At 31.8% G+C, this 20,371-nt stretch overlaps 4 protein-coding genes and 2 non-coding genes across 6 annotated transcripts; 1 reads left to right on the plus strand and 5 right to left on the minus strand.

Moving 5' to 3' along the window:
* Positions 1 to 4,557: 4,557 nt before the first annotated feature.
* LOC108466520 (uncharacterized) lies at positions 4,558 to 5,566 on the minus strand. Its single transcript, XM_017766886.2, has 3 exons — positions 5,415 to 5,566; positions 4,958 to 5,284; positions 4,558 to 4,869 (listed from the first exon to the last, which is right to left on the minus strand). The coding sequence occupies exons 1-3, from the start codon at positions 5,476 to 5,478 to the stop codon at positions 4,712 to 4,714; spliced, it is 549 nt and encodes a 182-aa protein (XP_017622375.1). The 5' UTR covers positions 5,479 to 5,566; the 3' UTR covers positions 4,558 to 4,711.
* A 2,828-nt stretch (positions 5,567 to 8,394) lies between these two features.
* LOC108466623 (uncharacterized) lies at positions 8,395 to 12,334 on the minus strand. The gene is made up of 7 exons (XM_017767008.2): positions 12,041 to 12,334; positions 11,690 to 11,954; positions 10,706 to 10,906; positions 9,753 to 10,416; positions 9,555 to 9,664; positions 9,412 to 9,471; positions 8,395 to 8,772 (listed from the first exon to the last, which is right to left on the minus strand). Exons 1-7 carry the CDS (start codon positions 12,260 to 12,262, stop codon positions 8,720 to 8,722), a joined length of 1,575 nt encoding a protein of 524 aa, XP_017622497.1. The 5' UTR covers positions 12,263 to 12,334; the 3' UTR covers positions 8,395 to 8,719.
* Positions 12,335 to 15,233: 2,899 nt separating this feature from the next.
* Positions 15,234 to 15,331, minus strand: LOC128289568 (small nucleolar RNA snoR27). The gene has a single exon (XR_008279214.1). It is a non-coding gene; the product is annotated as a small nucleolar RNA snoR27 (small nucleolar RNA).
* Positions 15,332 to 15,391: 60 nt separating this feature from the next.
* Positions 15,392 to 15,482, minus strand: LOC128289567 (small nucleolar RNA snoR26). The gene has a single exon (XR_008279213.1). It is a non-coding gene; the product is annotated as a small nucleolar RNA snoR26 (small nucleolar RNA).
* Positions 15,483 to 16,750: 1,268 nt separating this feature from the next.
* Positions 16,751 to 18,373, plus strand: LOC108464343 (60S ribosomal protein L35a-3-like). Its single transcript, XM_017764607.2, has 5 exons — positions 16,751 to 16,830; positions 16,918 to 16,953; positions 17,043 to 17,271; positions 17,365 to 17,407; positions 18,156 to 18,373. The coding sequence occupies exons 1-4, from the start codon at positions 16,799 to 16,801 to the stop codon at positions 17,404 to 17,406; spliced, it is 339 nt and encodes a 112-aa protein (XP_017620096.1). The 5' UTR covers positions 16,751 to 16,798; the 3' UTR covers position 17,407; positions 18,156 to 18,373.
* A 183-nt stretch (positions 18,374 to 18,556) lies between these two features.
* On the minus strand, positions 18,557 to 20,053 carry LOC108466326 (uncharacterized). Its single transcript, XM_017766658.1, has 6 exons — positions 19,773 to 20,053; positions 19,619 to 19,654; positions 19,446 to 19,506; positions 19,104 to 19,355; positions 18,735 to 19,007; positions 18,557 to 18,670 (listed from the first exon to the last, which is right to left on the minus strand). The coding sequence occupies exons 1-6, from the start codon at positions 20,051 to 20,053 to the stop codon at positions 18,557 to 18,559; spliced, it is 1,017 nt and encodes a 338-aa protein (XP_017622147.1).
* Positions 20,054 to 20,371: the final 318 nt, after the last annotated feature.

Consider the following 20,371-nt stretch of genomic DNA (forward strand, 5'->3'; position numbering starts at 1 on the left):
GATGTATCTGGCCGATCTGATCCAATTCAATGAAGCTCGGAAAATAGTTTCGATGGTCGGTTTCAATTCGAGGATGGGCAGCAGTTTTGCGTCAACACCAATCAGAGTCTTGGTATGATTTTTCCAAGTTGCTAAAAGAAGATACATGTTGAAAAGTCAACAAAGGTAGGAAGCAACTTGTTAAAAAGGTGAAGCAAGTTGCACCGAATGTTGAAAAGTTGAATGGAATAATTGTAATTTTGGTCCCTAATTTTTTAGGTCATTTGCAAGTTAGTCCCTGAACTTCAACTATAAATAGACCTTCTCATTTTTCATTTCAACTATCCCAACCAATCTTTCTCTCTTAGTTTTCTCTCTTCTCCTATTTGAGAATTCTTAAGGAATTCTATTTGTTTGTAATATTTTGGAGATAATAAAGTTATCATCTGGTGTTAGTGCCCGAGGACGTAGGTATAATTTACTGAACCTCGTTAAAACTCTTGTGTTTTTTTCTTGTCCTATTTTTCTTTCAATATTTGAGGGTATAATAGTAGTATTTAATTGTACTATTAAATTACGATAGAAGGGATGTTCTGACTAAGGAAAGACTTGGTACTTAAGAGATCCTTGTGATCCACCTCTCTTTCCTGGGAATTGAACTTTGTGTGATTTTTTAGTACAATAATTTACACGCTTCCGACCCTATTGGAATAACAAGTGGTATCAAGAGCCGAAGGTTAATCGTAGTATGCTCTGTGGTTGCAGTTTAAACTGATCTTCCACATCAGAAAAGATTTCATTAGGTATATTGAAAGATTATGGAGAAAACGGTCGGTTTAGGAGCTTCAACATCGTCCATGTGGACAAGACCAACAATTGCAAATGCAAGATTGGCCGTGGAGATCTTTGATGGCACGGGCCATTTTGGTATGTGGCAAAGTGAGGTTCTAGATGCCCTTTTTCAGCAGGGTCTAGACATTGCCATTGATGAAGAGAAACCAGATGATGTACAGGAGAAAGATTGGAAGGCGATCAATCGGTTGGCATGTGGTACAATTCGATCATGCCTTTCTCGAGAGCAGAGGTATGCTTTTTCAAAGGAGACTTCTGTAAATAAGTTGTGGGTGGCACTTGAAGAAAAATTTTTGAAGAAAAATAGTCAAAATAAGCTCCACTTGAAGAAAAAACTGTTTCGCTTCACTTACGTCCCAGGTACCACAATGAATGATCACATCACCAAATTTAATCAGTTAGTCACTGATTTGCTAAATATGGATGAGACATTCAAAGATGAAGATTTGGCTTTGATGCTGTTGGGGTCACTTCCTGAGGAGTTTGAGTTCCCAGAAACTACTCTACTTCATGGTAGGAGTGATATATCTCTGAGCGAAGTCTGTGCGACCTTATACAGTTATGAACAGAGAAAGAAGGACAAACATAAAAACTCAATCAGAGATACAGAAGCTTTAGTAGTACGAGGTCGTTCGTACACTCGGAAGAAAACTCAGAAGGGGAGATCAAAGTCAAAGTCCAGACTTGGGAAAGATGAATGTGCCTTTTGTCACGAGAAAGGCCACTAGTAGAAAAAATTGTCCAAAGCTGAAGAATAAGGGAAAAGCTGCTGTAGATGCTTATTCTTTAATTGGCCACTGGTAGAAAAAATTGTCCACGCTGCATGTCCTTGTTTTACGATCCAACAAATTCAACGGTCACATTGATTGTCCCGGAAACAATAGTGGATGGCCAATGCTTCAGATTTTTGACTTAGCATCCAACAATTTTAGTGGTAAACTGCATCTATCTGGTTTGGGGACCTGGGAGGCTATGCGGCCTAATCATGATAAAAACCAATCAGAGCTCCAACATCTCATGTTTGAGGTCTTAGCAAATAATGACCAATATTACTATCAAGATGCAATATCAGTTACCATCAAAGGCAATGAGTTGAAGCTTGTGAAAATCTTGACCGTGTACACCGTCATTGACATTTCATGCAACAATTTTGAAGGGCCAATACCAGAAGTCATCGGTCAATTCAAAGCACTTTATGCCCTCAACTTTTCACATAATGCTTTCATAGGTCCAATTCCATCATTTTATGGAAACCTAGGAGAGCTTGAGTCCTTGGATCTCTCAAGCAACAGCCTACGCGGTGAGATCCCTTTGCAGCTAGCAAACCTCAATTTCCTTTCATTTCTTAACGTCTCAAATAATAAGCTAGTGGGTCCAATCCCAACGAGCACCCAACTTCAATCATTTTCAGAAGCTTCATTTGAGAACAATGACGGATTATGTGGACCTCCTTTGAAGACAAAGTGCGGATTGCCACCAGCTAAAGAAGACAGCCCTTCAGATTCTGAAACAGGGAGCATTATACAGTGGAACCATTTAAGTGTCGAGATAGGGTTTATCTTTGGGTTGGGAATTATCATTGTACCTCTTATCTATTTGAAGAGATGGAGGATCCGGTATTTCGAGCGTGTCGATCATGCTCTCTCAAGACTTTTCCCCCGTCTTCGTCGTGAAACCAAAAAACATGGGAGGAGAGCTAACTGGAACCAAAGGAGGAGGCTCTAGCAACGATTGGGATTAAGTAGGGAAGGACTTAAAAGAGGTACTTCAACTATTTGATTGTTGTTTCGACTGTATGTTGTTTTTGTAGCTTCTGTTTCCACCATTTATTACCCTTGTAAGAAGTTTTATCCTGTTTCTTTTGGATTAAAAATTATTTTAATTTGAATTTAATCTTAAAAATGTTTATACAAATATATTTTAATATTTATAGTTTACAAGTAATGAAAAATCATTATCGAATCAAATTAAATTTAGGTTTTCATATGAATTTTGTATCAAATTGAGATACAACCCCTCGATAGGTATATTGCAAGTAGATTTGTCTGGGTTATTCGGTCCAATTTGAAGTTGTGTCCGAAAAGTTAGAGAATTTAAATAAAATCATAAAAGATAAAACTTGTTTAAAAAATAGACTAGGTCCCGAGTAAGGATTTTTCTCGAATCCGATCAGAATTTTTAAAAAAAATTATTCTTTTTTTTCACAATTTGGTTGTTGTTTTCTCACTGTTTTGTTGTCGTTATGTTACTACGGTTTTGTCGTTATTATTTGAATATTATATAACTTTTATTTTATTGTTAATTTTACTATTATTTTAGACAAAGTGTGATGCCGAAAAATTTTTTAGGGATTGAAATTAAATTATATATTTTTACAATAGTAAAAATATAATTTTACCATTTTAATATTTATATTTTTATAATTTTTAAAAGATTAAATCAAATTTTATCATTTTTAGGAGGCCAAAGTATAATTTTGTCTTTGCTAATTTATATTTTATAACTTTTAAAGGGGCCCAAATGAAAAATTTTACATTTTAGGAGGTCGGCTAGCTTGCCCTTGATTTTAGAGGCATTTACTTATTAAATTACACCTATCTTAATGTTATTTAAGTATAAATATTTTTAAATTTATTTTCAAATAGTTTGGAAATATTTATTTTAATATTTTGATATATTATATTTTAAAATTCTTTATATAAAAATAAAATAAAAATTTTAATATGAATAGGCATGACTCGATTTTAGTATTTTTATTTGGGTCGAGCTTAAACAAAATTTTAAGTCCATTTTTCGGGATAGACTTACCAATCGGACATAAAATTTTGTTAAGGCCCAATCCATAAACAACAATGCAAAAGAAAGTATTCTAGAAAAAAAAGGAAAATCCGTAATTTTGATTAAAATTATGATTATATTATATAAACACTAAATATAATAATTAAACGATTGCAAGATACTAATTATAAGATAAATATCAAATGGGAGTAAGAGTCGTAATTTAATTTTTAAAAATAAATATTAAAATTATACATAAATTTTATTTTAATATACAATTTAATCCAATCAAATCTAAAATTCTTTCTAAAATATTCTTCAAAACCAATTTCCTTTTGATAGATTTTAAGGTTGTCCCACTCATTCGTCTAAAAATAAACTCTATAAAATAGATTACATTTTATTTACTCTACTTTAAAAAAAATAAGTAAATTAACTTTTGTATCTTAAGTAAAAGAGCAAATTGATCGCTCTGTTAAAATTTTATTCATTTATTCAATCTTTGATGCTGAGTTATCGGGCATTTTGGGTAGGCCAAGCATTAAAAAAGGAAGCATCTTCGCATCTTCTAATCCAATCTCTGCACTGGTAATCCGAATTCAAAAGCTGTTACAGAATGGAATTCATTGGGTAGTAAACTATACCCCTAGGGAAGTTAATCAAGTTGCTAACAGGATTGCCAACATGGCTTCAGCTAACATGGAAAGAGTTAATGTGTTAATAGGTTGGGAGCTTGTTCTTGAAGTTCTAGATAGCGATAAGACTGGTGATTTTATTTTATTTATATTGTAAGCATAGTTTAAAGTTCTATAGTTTTTTTCTTCGTCAAAGAAAAAATTCTATTTATTTTTACGGTTAAAAATTGATTCTTATATGTACACGTGACATATTATATGTAATTATCTAATTATTTTATTGTTAAATTTTAACGATAAAAATAAATAAAAATTTTAATAGAAATAATAACTATAAAACTAATTTGTTTATTTTTTTAAGTACAATCTATCACTTATTTCATAGGTTTACATTGTATTCAAAAAAAAAAAAACTTGTATCATCACATAGGTTTCGTCCATTGTATTTAAAAAAAAAAAAACTTGGATCACCACATGGGAGCTGGGGCAGGGGCTTCAACGGCAAATAAGCCGGTTGCTTCGCTAGAAACAGGGCCAGGAGCAGCACCGGAGCTCGATATAAGGTCCACCATGCTCCGCCGTGGGTTCGACCATTGAGCGTTACAAAGATCAGGCAAAAACACACCTGCAAATTAACCAAAGCGTACAATATAAATGAAAGGGGCCTTTGATATGCTTTTTACGTAACATGTTGAGCAATAATTGATACATACCTTCACCGGCGGCCAAATTGAAGTAAAGGTCGATAACGTTGGGACAGTTTTGGTAACAAGCTGGTGCACAAAGCTTGGCCGTGAATTGTTGATCGAGAAGTGAATCCGATGATATGCCGATGGAGTTTCTATTGACGCCGCAGGCAGCAACACATTCATCACTCTCTATATAATCCGCCATCCTCTCCACCACCACCTCCGATGTCCGGCATTGATGCTCGACGTCGCCGCCTTTGTCCGCCGCCGTTTCCAACACACACCTTTTCCCCGATGAGGCTATCGAAAACGCGCACACGTCTTTGGGCAAATCTTCACAAATGATCTCAGCTGCAAAATCAAAATCAAAACAGAAAAAAAAACCATTTAATCAAATAAACAAATTAAAACAGGGTTTTAAGGAACTCCATGGATTGATCATAAAAAGGAAATAAAGAAGGTTTTTGAGATTTTGTATTACCCATAGAAGCATGGAGGGAAAGAGAAGAAATGAAGAGAAAGATGGGGAATTTGAGAGAAGCCATCGTTGATAATGAGTTGAGATGAAGAGCAAGAGGGTATCTTTATTATGTATATATAGAGCAAGCAATGGCTTCGTCTCCTTCGACAAGTCTCTACAGTTAAATGACGTGTTTATTAAGCTGCATGCTGAAGCATGCTTAAGTTTTCGAGTCCAAAAAGAAGACCTCAAGAAATTTCCACTATTCTGTTTCTAGAAGGGATAATATAATTTCACAAAACATAAATCTCAAAATTATACATTAACTTAGATTTATTGTATAATTACGTACATGAATTTTAATTTGGTATAATTATAAACGTGAAATTCTAATTTTAAAAATTAACTATTTAATATTTTAATCAAGAAATTAAAGATTTTAATTATTTAGACTAATTAATAACACTATAAAAATATAAGGACCAAATATGTTATTTTAGCTAAAAATATAAAATGGAAATAGTGAACAAATTAGATTGTCATTTTAAATATATATATACCACAGGTCACTCAATTATGGGTTATTTTCACTTTTTAATCACTCAACTATAAATTTTTAAAATTGGTCACCCTACTAATCGAGATTTTTTTCCATTTATGTTAATTGCACTAATAGAAGGTAATGTGTCCGTTAAAAACTAATATAATAACAATTTTAGCCATCAATTTTTATATATCATATCGATTTAGTCATAATTTAAAAAAAATTAACTCTCAAAATTTACAAATAATCTCAATTTGATCCTAATTTTAAAAATATATAAAATTACATATATGTTTTCAAAAATATAATAAAATTTTAAATTTTATATTACTATTTATATCAATATTAAATAAAGACACTATCTCACGATCTCCTCTCGTTACTACAATTAACGGAAATACACCAAAAAAGAAATCTCGATTAATTGGATGACCAATTTAATAAAATTCACAGTTAGGTGATAAAAAAGAAAATGACCCATAATTGGGTGACTTGTGATATAATTTACCCATAAATTTTGTTTCCGATACATACATTAAAAAATAATATATTTTACTAACAAGTAATTAGGTGTAATGATAAGACATTGCACTCCTAAAGGAGAATATAAGTTCGAACCTTGGAGACAACGTTATTGAGAGGTGTAGCCACGAACCTTGATATGGACCGTAAAACGAAGATATATAATATCGAACATAAATCCAAAATTATTATACTATATTAAAATATTAGATGAACTGTTTCTAGATAATTTGTAATACCCTAGATCACATGAAGACACGTATTACAAAACCATTAAAAATACACGTATTTCTACCCAAAATACATATACACATGTATCACACATTTTACGTATTAATTTTCTGAATTAAATAGGTAATAAATAAATCCAGAAACAAGTCTAATTATATTTTCATCCTTACGCTATATATAATTTAACGATTTAATCTTTTTCTTTAGTTTGATATAATTGGATCCTCTTACTATTATCAATGTTAAATCTTAATTGAATCACTATCATCGTTAAAATTTTCATTAATTAATCATCAAGTTGAATTGAAATCGAATTTTTAAAAGAACTCCACATCAGCATACTAATGAAAAATGTTAAGGAATAAAATTATATTAAGTTAAAGTAAAATATATATATATTAAATCTGAATTTAAGTATAGTGTAAGGATCAAAACCGTAATTTTACCTCGAGATATGAAAGCATTGAAGAGGCTGATTTTGGTTGGTTCTGTCGTTCATATCGAGGGATTCTGCTGGTTTGCCGATCGCCATGAATAAACTTCTATGTATTGACAGTGATAGTTGAAAATGAAATTTAATGACCATAAACATTATATTTTGGCATTATATTTTTCAGATTTTTTAAAGCTTTTAAGTTGTATAATTTTATAAAAATTAAAACATAATTTCATCAAAAAAATTATTTTAAAAATTTATATTTTATTCGATTAAATCAATTCTTTTATATTTTTAAGAATAAAGTGTAATTTTTCTATATATTAATTTAAATATTTATAAATTTTAAAATATTTTAATTTCATAATTAAAATAAAAAAATTCAAGTATCTTGTTTTTTAAAAAATTATTTTTCAATTATAAATTATCACGAGAGTTATATGAGATAGAGATGGTCTCTCTTATCTGAATTAGTAGTCAAAGATTCACCATTGCCTTAAGTTAAATATAATGGTATAGTATTTTAGTATTTTTCATCAAAATTTATTATTAACACATTTATATAACTATATCTTCCTTAAAATGAATCGTTATCAATTCAATAAACATACTCAAATTTCAAAAATAGATTGAAATAAAAAATTTTAAAAAATGATTTTTAATAAGTATAAAAATTTAATAGGAAACTTTACCCAAATTATATATTAGATCTACTCATTGGTCGATTACTTGCCTAATCTCGAAGTCTATCAAAAATGAAAAGATTTAGATAAAATACGATACTTGAAAAATGGGCTTAAGTAAAATTTAATACTTGTTTTCTATATGAGCCAAGCTTTGGGCAAGATTAATTTGGCTCGAACCTAGCTCAACTTAAATATATTATGTTATGAAAATATATTATATTAATTATATATGTTAAATAATAATTATATATATTTATATTGAATCAATAATCCAATAACAATTAAAGTGATTATCCAAGACCTAAAAAATTCTAAATAAATAATTCAATAAAAAATATAAAATTTTAGTAATTATATTTAGTACAATAAAACATTTATTATATTTATGATAATATTTTTAATATAAATAATTTTAATATGTTAAATTTATTTTAACACTTTTTTAGTACATTTAATGTATTATTATTTTAAAATATTTATTAATTTTAAAAAATCAAATATAAATAAGCTAAATCAAGGCAAAGTTTATTTTTATTAAATTGGGTGCAGCTTGGGAAAAAATAAATTTATATTTTGGATATATTTTGACTTAAAATTTTATCTGGATATATTGTGTTATTCCAATCTGAATCCAGCGCATAAGCATGTCTGTTGCATATACAAAATTTAGTAATCTACCTAAATATTTCTTAAGTGTGCAGAGCACATAATTGTTGCCCAAACTTTGAAAACAAAAGTCATATGGGCACGTCGATTTCAATGACTTGTCATCTCAAACATAACCTGATCTTACAGATAAATTAGCTCAGTGGCATGTTTAAACAATGGTGTTTGTTAGGCATTGCTTGTAGCGAGTGTTGAGATAGTGCATGTCAGCCGAAGTAGTCATCATCATGGTAAAAACCACTCATTTCATACCAGAACAACCTTGTTGCTCCAATGAACCCCTTCGACCTTTTACTGCAAATTCAGAAGAAAAGAAACATGAGCAAAGCCAAAAAGAAAGGAAATGGTTATAGGAGAAGTATTGAAAGTGTCATTTGTCCAAAATTGATAGATCACTTAATAAGTCGATATTGTCTCCAAGTTCTGCTAGAGTTTTGGAAGGTTCATGGAAAGAGAACAACTAAAGGCATCATACAATACATGGACATGCGGCCACCCATCTTTGGTCATAGTGCTCATGTCCTCATGGTGGGTGGCCCTACACCCAGGCATGACCCAATGGTGGGTATGCTATACAAGGGGTAAGAGTTCAAAATCCACCCTGAGCAAAGATGCTTACATCCCCATGGTAGGTGTTACATACACCCAACTCAAACCTGATGCCTCAAGATATTTCCCTTCCGTGAAACTTTCAAAGCCCTCAACAACTCAAGCATGGCTTGAGGATAATACCAACCCATTGGGAAATTTACCAGTTCTAAGCATACGATACTATGAAAACTTTTTTCAAAAGAGTAGATTCTCTTGACAAGTGTTCTGAATGAAAATACAAGTACTGAACTAACAAAAATATTTGAAGTACCAATCTAACAATTTAGTTATTGTACAATAGCCATATTAGATATTAAGCTTAGTTTTTTTTTTTTTTTTTACCTGGGCTTACTATTTTTATGCATTTTGTTATAGACTTCATTGAAGTCACAGTGTCAGGTCCTGCAAGCATAGCATATACAGAGTAAGTATGCAAGAACCAAAGTGGGTGACACTATCAAATAACAGAGCAAATGAGCTTTTACCGCATTGTACATTCGTATCTTTCTCTGAAAACACTTCCCTGAAAGTAGATGAAAACTCTGACATCACTTGATTAGCCCCCATATTACCATTCCCTGATTCATGTGATGACCTTCACAACATCCATGGAATATAAACTTTTAGAGAACAATAACTAAGCTGATAGTAAAGAAGCAAGTGGAGATATTATTGGTCAATACCCTGAAAGAGCATCTCCAGAAGTGGCCAATGTTGGTTCACAAGGGTAGCCATTTGTTCCATCACATCCAAGATCAAGGTCAACCAACAATTCAGAGAAAGAGAAATTCGCTCCCAAAGCATCTAAATTAGGCAAATCAAGGTCGAAAAGATCAGCATCCATTTCGGATTCAGATGTTGAAGTCTCGTTTGTCATCGGTTTGTGCACGTTTTCCATCACTTCGGTACCATCAAAGTCGAGCCTGCTCTTTACATGATCCCTCTTGCCAACCCTCTTCGAGCATGTCTTAACCGGTGAACAAGAAGAAATGCAATGGTTCGTCTCAATGGCGTAACATGTCACTTGTTTTAAAGGACTAACCGTGACCCTCTCGGTTGAAATTATAGTACAGTTTGTAGGAGTAATCCCTTGTGGCGTATTGTTTTGACTGCAATTCACAGTTGAAGAAACATCGACCGGAGTCGTCAATTTTTCACTCTGAGGGGAAACTGCTTGTGGGGGTGTCATAGGCTGTGGTTGATTGAACAAACATTTGGCAACACCGGATATGTGTGTCGTCGATTCATTGGCTCCACAATTGGGGGACGATGATCGATTTAAAGTTGGCTGACCAGCTACTTGGCTATTATTCATTCCATTATCAGACTCTGCAAGCTTATTCATTCCTGCAACCAATATACCAGGGAATGTTATATATGCACCAACCACCAAGTACTATGGAGGCCCTTATACTAAGAGTCAAATCACATTTTATCCATATATTTCATGCTGTCATACAGAGATCAGTTCTTAACAATAGAAATTAATGTAAATTTTAATAGATAGATCAGTTCTTTTTGATACAAATACTAAATTGTTCTTTTTTTAATAGAAAAAACAAAATACGATCTAACTCTCAGTACAAGAGTTTCTGTGGTACTTTTACCAATGATATGCATATGAAAATAACTCTACCTTGGCTTGTTAACCTCCTAGAAGTTAATTTGCTACGAGTTCTTTTTGCAGCTGTTGGGGCTTCATTGGCAACCTCAAAAGTCCTTTTATTTATTGTTGATAGCTCACTTGTAAGTGGTGTGGAGTGCTTATCACGCTCCATTATTGAATTTCTAGGACCGGATACTGGAATAATAGTTGGTGTACTGTACATAGGAAGGCCTAAAACAAGAGCACCAAGCAAAACACAAAAAGATTAATCAAGTAACCAAAAAATAGCTAGCTAAAACTAATTCAACATATGTTATTATCTCTCTAACAATGTTTGAATTAATATTTAGAATCTCAATCATCATATGTTGGCAATCAAATTCAATAAGACTAACAATTTCTTTAACAAATAGTAAGTTTAATATTTAGTAGAATGTTAACTGATAAATTTTAGGTCTTTTAGATTTTTCATTTATTTTTTACTTTGAAGATACTCATATTAAACATTACAACAATTGTTATGTGGTTATTTTATATTCTATTATTAAATTATATAAGTTAATTATTTTTAGCAGTAGTTATATAGATTTTACTGTGTATTTATATAAACACAACATATATTGTTGTGATTAGCATCCTGTTCCTACTAAATGAACTAAAAACAGCTACAATTGTTGAATTATGTTTCACATGAATAGCTATTTGGATATGAATTTTCATTTCTATAAATTTTACTTTTAATTAATCACATTTCGTTTCCTACTAAACCAATAAAAATTACCCCTATGAAATTATGTTTCAATAACTATTTGCATTTACCACTATAATCCTAATTACATCAAAATTAAGCTATAATTTAGAGTTAAACATATGTACTATCTACATCTTATAAACATTTTCAATCTTCAATCATTTAACATTTTCAAATACCAGCTAAAAACATAATGTAACAGTTCACAAAAAATGACCAATTCTAAAGTAATTAATCAACCACCAAGACTCGAATTTTTGTACCTGGAGGAGACCCAGCAGTCGGAATTGACAGAGGAACCGTCACCGTCGGTTTAGTCACATTAGCATGAGAGATCATAGTAGGAACAGGTACAGTAGAGCTTGCATTAAAAGCGTTCATCACAGATTGCATCCCTTGCAAAAGAGATTGAACCCTACATTTCTCTTGCTCCAAACGAGCTTTCTCTTGCTCTACTATTACCTTTTGTTCTTTTAAACTAATGTACTCGTTTAACATCGCCCCCAAGCTTAACAAACTCTTCGGCGCCTATAAAAAAAAAGTAAAAAAAAAATGAAAAAATATATAACGATCTGAAATTAAAATACAAGGGTTTTGTAATTTTGTATCTATACCTCTCGAACGGGGGATTTAGAGATGAGAGAAGAAGCTTCAGATCTGAAAACGGAACGGGTTTCGGAGTACTTGTTATCGGAAAGGTACCGGTCGACGATGAATGCGACTTGCACCGGAGTGACTTTCCCTTTGCCTAGTTTCTCTGGTTTCTTAGATCGGCTTTGCTTTGCCATTTTTTGTTCTTTACAAAAGGGGGGAAAAAGGCAAAGGGAGAAGAACATAATGGAGGGTGAAACTGTGAAAGTAGATATATGGATTCAAAGAATTGAAAGAAGAGAGGGAAACTTGGCAATGGCGCCATGGCTGAACAAAGCTTTTTTTTTTTTTTTTGAAGAACGAAAACGCGGGAGAGTTTTGAATTTTTTTGTTTTGTTTGATGGGTTTAAACCTTCATCTAATCCCTTTGGTTTTTTAATATTTAAAATTTAGTCCCTCTATTTTTAATATGGAGGAAAGAAAACGCGGGAGAGCTTTGAATTTTTTTTGTTTATAGGTCAAACTCTTCTTCTAATCCCTGTGATTTTTTAGTATTTAAAATTCAGTCCTTTTTTTTTAATCTCATGAATTTGGGGTTTTCTTTTTAAGAATTACCTTGTAAAGAACCTTTAATTATGTCAAGCATTACAATATCGTGAATTACAATTGGATAATTAATCTTAAGCATGAAGTGATTATCTTTTCCGAAGCTTATATGAACAAGATAGTCTCTGTGATTGAATTGCATTCAAAAAGAACGATACAGCCAAAGGTGAAATTAGAAAATTTTGAGGGGTCAAAATATAATTTTACTTTTATACTAATTTATAATATTGAAAATTTTAAAAGAGTAATATAACAATTTTCTCATTTTTTGAAAGACCTAAGCCACTGCATGCCCCTTATTGTCACCCCTAAATATAGACTCGAAACAAGTCAATGATGTCTGATAATCGAAGTCTAATTGATAATATCATAAATGCCTTTAAATTGAAATTATATAGCATTTTTTTAAATAAAAATCTTGGTCATGTGGCCAATTACCTTTTGTTCATTTATTATTATTATTTTTAAAACAATGTTGAACAACCTTACAACCCAAAAATTAAAATATTAAAAATTTTAGGGCAGTGCGGTAAGTTTTATTTATTTTTTTGTCTCATGTTACAATATCTAATCTCACAGGCACCGTTATTTTTACACTAAGCGCAGGAAAATACACCACTCATCTAACTTCACCCTTAAAATCCCGGACTATATAGCATTTTAAAAATAAACCATGTTTTTTTATTTTAAAATGCCACATAAATTGATGGAATTACATCAATAATTCAATGGAAATAAATTATTAAATCAGAAAAAGTAAAGGGATTAAATTATTGAGATTAAAAATAAAGAGACTAAATTTCAATTGTATAAAGAGTACAAGGACTGAGAGTAAATTACACCTTTTTATTTACTTTAAGCGGAGTACTTGGATTGGGATTTTCAGTTTCCCGGGAAAATGTAGTTTACTAGCGGTAAAATGGATAGACCAATTATTTACCTTTTCTATTTAAAAATATATAATTAATTAAACATTTTTAAATAAGAGGAATTAATTTAATTTAATGATTATATTTTATTTTAAATATAACTTTAAAAATTAAAATATCAAAATAATAAATAAAATTAATTTAAAAATCAAAATCATATAGCTTTAATCCAATACAACAATGGCCACATTCTCCATTTCTCTATAATTCTCTATAACCTTTGCTTTTACTTTAAGGATGGCAATGAAGTAAGGTGAGGACGAATATTATTAAATTCATTACCGTTTTATAGTTGTCGTGTTTTGCTTTATATGCGATCCTCTTTATTATAGATGTATAATCTTAAAACTATCTCTATAGACGCTAAATGCATACTTCATTATTTTGTTTCAATTTAATATTTAAATTATTTTTAATAATTTCAATAATATTAAAATTAAATAAATATTTAAACACAATTCTTCAAAACATATTTAAACATAAACTATATTCTATAATACATTATAACATTTTTAATGTTTTAATAATTATACATAAGAATAAAATAGTAATTTCATATAATAAAACGGGATAGAATAAGATAAATAATTACTATAATCGACTTACCCCTATTATCCAAAAGAAAAATAGATATTAATGCACTGTTGATCCACTTTTCAAAATTCATCAAATAATTCATAGTTTTCTTGGAAAGCTTTAGTAGAGGGCCAAGTTCCATCTAAAGTTAAAAACTTAAACTTATGGTGAAAATATCATAGAAGTCAAATAAGAGTCAAGAAATTTGACTTTTTTCAACCTAGTTTAATGGAAATGGTGATTGTTTGGCTTTTGTTATAGTTCCTAGCAACGGTTCCTTTATGATTCCTCTAGGGATGGAGGTAAGTAGTAGTGTTGTTGCTGTAGAATTTGATACCTACAAAGATGTAAATGTGTGATAGATTTGTATGGAAACCACATTACCATTGATACCATTAATCAATGGAGAAAAATTGCATTGTTGGGACTGATAAAAGAAGCAAAATTCACATTGAAATCAGCCATTAAAGAACAACATTTACAAATAGAACTATCTTTTAAGTACAAAATTCATATCGAAAAAACAGTAGTAGCTGACAAAGTTTACAGCTTTCATCATTGTTCTTTCAGATATATACATGTTTACAGGTCAAAAGCTAAAACTTCTTGCCTTGGTTTTCATTATTCTTCCATGGCCCTGCAATGCTCAATTGATCCTCCAACAATAACATAAACAAAGCACAAAATAGATACAATTTAAACAAGATACCGTGCAGTCAAGATAATACGTACATACATACATTCTTTATCAATCAATAACCTTATCCCACTTACCATAATCAAAATCATAGATCAAAACAGCTGATATAACACATCTTAAGCATGTGCAAAGATGAAAAATATGTCTTGAGGGTTCAGCTGATGCTTAGATTTTAGCTTCGGGTATTGTCTTCCTATCTCCAAGGAGAGCCAAAAGATGTTCACAGAATTTGCCATGGGTGCATAATGACGCTGTTACTTGATTAACCTTTTGAGCTCTTCTCAGAGTAGAAACACAAAAATCGAATATAGACATCCTAAACACAATACCAAAACATCGAGATGACACAATGATCCATCATTTTAAATTGGAGTATTTCTTTAGGGGAAAAAAGTGTAAATCCATATGGGATCTCAGCAAGTAAAAAAGTTATCTTCAAATCCCTTTTGAAAGGGAAAGTTCAGATAGATAACGCAGTATGTAAAATAACATCATGGATCCATAAATAAATAAAATTATCATCTTTAGAACACAAAAAATAAAACCCAGAAAAGAAGAAGAAGAAGCATCTCAGAGAGAACATGCCCATATTGTTTCTTCACTGAACAATCATAGTGCAAGGATAACAATTTAAAAGCTCCTCACCGATGCTCTTTGTAAAGAAAAACTATGAAAAAACATAACAATCATATCAAAATAGAGAGTTAAATTGCTGTTTCAAAAGAACCAGTTTTGATTAAGACAAAACTTCGTGCCTTGAAACAGTAGTTGTATCCTAGGTAGAAGAGAGGTGGTGAAGGAAGAAAATGTAGCCATTTATATAGGTGTGATTACAGCCAGAACCCTAATGGGCCAGTTTTGAAAAAGTAAACCCATGTGTATTGCAAACGAAAAGACCAATAAGTTAATGGGTTTGGATCTTTTTCGAGTAACCTGATCCTTTAATAGATGTAGTTGGAATCGATAAAATTTTTAAATTGTCTCAAAAATAATGGATTTGTCAATTAACCCTTAAATTTTCATGAAATTATACATTAATATTATAGTAAAATTATATTTTCACCTCCAAAAATATATTTCACCTATAATTTTTTGAAAAATAATTTTCTAGCTTCACTTCTATTTTGTAATATACTAATTATAAAAAAAAATATTATAAGAGTAAAACGGAACGTACCAAGACAAGCGTTTATAATAATCGTTTTGCTTCGGAGCGTGGATTCACTTTTTTAAAAAAAAATCTACCAATTGAGAGCATAGTGGTATGGAATTCATCAAGTGGTTCGCGTTTGTCATCAATATGTACATATTTATAAAATTATAAATTGAGTTAGGTTGGATTTTCGGGTCGAAAATCAATGTTTTGAGTTGGGTAAATTACACACAAGGTCACTAAACTATTAATAAATTCATGTTTTGGTCATTTAGGTCATGTGGTAATTAAAATTACAGTTATATGACCTTCTTTATTTGCACCATTAGCACCAATCGAAAGCTCTCATTTTCTTTCTCTCATTCAATTTAATTAGTTTTCATGAAGAACAAATAACTTTATTTTCCGATCTCCAACATCGATCATCAGATAGACTTGGATCAAAGGTATGTTCTTCTATTTAATGGTGGGTACTGATACATTGTACCAATTATCAAAGCATTACTTGGAGCTTGTTGGCTGAACTTAAAAAAAAAAAAAAGCTTACAGCCCAATGACTTAAATGAAAAGTTTCAAATAATTTAATAACTATTTTATAACTTTTTAAAATTAAGTGATCAAAATATAAATTTATTAATAGTATAATCACACTCGGTGGAGTTTACCCAAAATGCCTCATTGGAATGGGTACTCAAAAGGCCCAAATATCACACGTCCAACAAAAAACCATACTATAAATGCCTCTTTTTCGCGCTTCACTAGGGTTTTTGTTCTTTCGCAGGTAAAGCGGCAGCAAAGGTGTCATCTTCGATTCACAATGGTGAAAGGTCGCCAAGGAGAGCGCGTCAGGTCTTAAATCTCTCAAGCCCCAAACTCATTTTTCATTAATTTAGCGAAACCTTTCATTCATTTGGTCTATTAATTATCGTTTTGTAGGCTCTATGTTCGTGGAACCATTTTGGGTTACAAGAGGTAACAAAGAATCTCATTTTTGATCTTTTTGAGCTGGTAATTGAGTCTTTGAATTAGGTTACAAAAATGGATTTTTGATTTTATTAAAGGTCGAAGTCGAATCAATATCCAAATACGTCACTGATTCAGATCGAAGGGGTGAACACCAAGGAAGAAGTGGGATGGTACTGTGGGAAGCGAATGGCGTACATTTACAAGGCTAAAGTGAAGAAAAATGGGTCACATTATCGTTGCATTTGGGGTAAAGTAACTAGGCCTCATGGCAATAGTGGTGTTGTTCGTGCTAAGTTCAAGTCTAATCTCCCTCCTAAATCCATGGTAATTAAACAAGTTGTAGTAATCCAAGTACTATTTTGTATAATTTGTATTGCATTGATTTTGCTGATTTTGGTCTTCTTTTTGGTTGAATAGGGTGATAAAGTTAGAGTTTTCATGTATCCCAGCAACATTTGAGGTAATTAATTTGAACAGATTCTTTTAATTCTCTGAGTATTTGTGAGATTTAACAGCATTTGCTTCTTTGTGTGTAGCTGAGAATTCATTCTACTATGTTAGCTCTATGCATTGTTTCTTGTATGTGATGATGGAAACACTATTGAGATTTCTCTTGGATTTTCTGTGATTAATCTAGTGATTGTGAAAATTTTGGACTGGTTATGGAAGTTTGTATGTCCGTATTGTGTATCCTTGTTTAAACTAGACTCGGAATTATAAGCCTTATCCCTCAATCGGCATTCCTTGTTTCTTAAGTTAGCTTGACGAGAGATTATTACAATATATAATCATGAAACGACTAGTTAACTGTATTGTTATCATCTTCCTGTCGGCATACCTTGTTTCATTAGCCGGTTTTGAAAACTGCATATTATTGCAATATATACAATGACACATTTTGAAATCCTTCATTACTTAAACAGGAAAAAATGGGTTTTCTTGAGATCACCTTCACATTCCCTTTTCAATTTTAAAGTGAAAACTTACCAACTCATTATAATGAAACTGCAAGTTTATACTTTACACCATTGTCTTGAAATTTCTCGACTGATTAGTTCATAGCCTTTATGCTTTAATGTATGTCATTTTGCATGACTTGTGTTAAGTGGGTTGTACTCAATTTGTTTAGATTTTATTCGTACTAGAATTCATAGCATACGCATAGATTTTTGTTCATCTATTTATTGCTCTTCTTTTGTGTCTTGCAGATGCTAGGTAGGAATTGCAAGTTGGTAGGATGAGTTGTGCAAGTCGGGACTGGATTGCAATTTAGAGCTATATTTTATATCTATGATGATTTTGGTAGCTTTTTGTATTTCTTAAGATAATCAATATTGTTAAGTTCAAAATGTGGAATCTTTGTTATTGATAAAATATCAGTATATTTTTGGATCTTAAAAGCATGAATGCAAGCCATTTTGAAATATGATCTAATTGTTGTCAGCGTCTGTCTTTGCCCTGGTTGCATAAGATCAAGTTAAAGCCGTTTCATTTTGTAAGTTCTGGTTTATACAAGGCAAAAACAAAGAGAGACGAGGAGTTGAAAAATGTTTGAATTGTTAAACAAACAATACTTAGAAACTAATGTTTTGACAAATTATTTTTGATGTCACTGTAATGGCTCACGCTCTCGTTTCTTGACAATATAGTTCTTTAAATGTGATAAAGGTGAGGATGAACACAAACAGGCCTTCAATAGAGCAAGTGCCCGCACCAAAACACACTGCATTATAGATTTTGAATCCACAAAGATAATCAAAACTCAAGAAAAGATAAATCACTTCAACCTGCCCAATGCTAATAACTTGCTGTTCAACGTCAACAAGTAGGATATTTGATTTCTTCAGTACAGAAATAATAGAAACAGAGGATAGTGATTTAACCACTAAATCATCTGCTACTAGAAACGATGAGTTCTTCAGGACATAGCCCGAGCTGAATGACGAGTTTGGGTTTGGGGACTCCGGGTCCAAAAATGAGGAAAACCTTACTTCAGGACAGATACTTGGAAACTCCTTTGGGCAACTATAAAATGGTTGAAGAACAGCTTTCTTAGAATTCTATGGCTCGGTAATGGAGAGCATAATGTTTAAATCTTGAAGCAAATAAGAGATGGATCCAATTGTGAGATTACTACCTAGTAAGAGTTCCAATACAGAATCAAAAGGTATGGTGAGGAAGCTAAATAAGAGGTCCACAAAATCTTCATTTGTTTCAGCGAATAATATTTTCCAATCAGACTTCCTCAGTATTATCTTCATACCTGTTTTGACATCATTTTCAACTGTCTCCTCCATATTTGGAGCTACGAGCAAGGACTTTTCACCGCTGAGAATTCGTTGTTTTCTCAGAAAAGCATCAGTCAAAGTGGTCTTTGAGACCAGTGAATAGCTCAAAAGATTAGACATCTGAAAATAGTTATGCAATGAGAGACATAATAATCAAACTAAGACATTATTGAAAGGATGAATGCTGTAAACAGTTAAGGATAATACTACCTCATATGAATCAATTTCCAGAACTTCTTCTTTGATGTGATGAAAAATTCTTGATTCCCAGCTTATGAAGGAATTGAATGAGATTACCTGGCAAACCTTTCATCACTACTAAACCATCAGTGATGAAAAACATGGACTCTCCCTTAGTTTCATCTTTTACTACATCCATTTACCTTCCAGAAACATCCCTGTTCATCAACTTTCCGCAACTGCATTTTGCAGTTTTTTAGTTACTCAATAAACCAGCTAGTCTTTCACTACACATTTTCGCACATAAAAATCTTTGTAGGCTCAGTAACATCCATGTTAAGCTTCATTTTCTTCAACCTGTTTTCATGAATGGTTCTTGGATAAAGCAGCGTATACTTATATGCATGGGTACGACAGATGTTCGTGTTTAGATTTTCGACCCTGTTGTATAAGTTAATGAAGCAGCCAGGCTCTGGAATTTGAAGTTTGCAGAAAAGTCGAGGGATGCTTCCGAGGGGAAACATAAGGATGGTACGAAGGGTATCGACAAAATCATTACCAGCTTCAGCTAGAATTACCTTGTTTCTTTCCTGGTCTATTAAAAGCTTGATTGAAATCCTGGTTGATTCTGAAGCCATTGATACAAAACAAAAGCAAACTCAGAAGGATGAAATCTGGAGCACAGCTGAAATGAAACTAAAACCAGTCTATTTATTGTGCGAGTCCATGAACTGAACATATTTAAAATTATAATTTATAAACTTATGTCAATGAACTGAACAGGTAATGAAGTGCGTGCATGATTATGGACTAATTACGTAAACAATGACTTGGGGGAGAGTGTTGAAAATTGGCCAACAATGCTGCTCTGATATTTTTGGTTGAAGTGCAGGCAGCTTGTAAATATGCGGCAGCACGTATGCTTGCTGTAACAGCAAGGTTGTTGTTTAGTTACT

Source organism: Gossypium arboreum, chromosome 2, assembly GCF_025698485.1.
Source record: "Gossypium arboreum isolate Shixiya-1 chromosome 2, ASM2569848v2, whole genome shotgun sequence".
Taxonomy (NCBI): Eukaryota; Viridiplantae; Streptophyta; class Magnoliopsida; order Malvales; family Malvaceae; genus Gossypium; species Gossypium arboreum.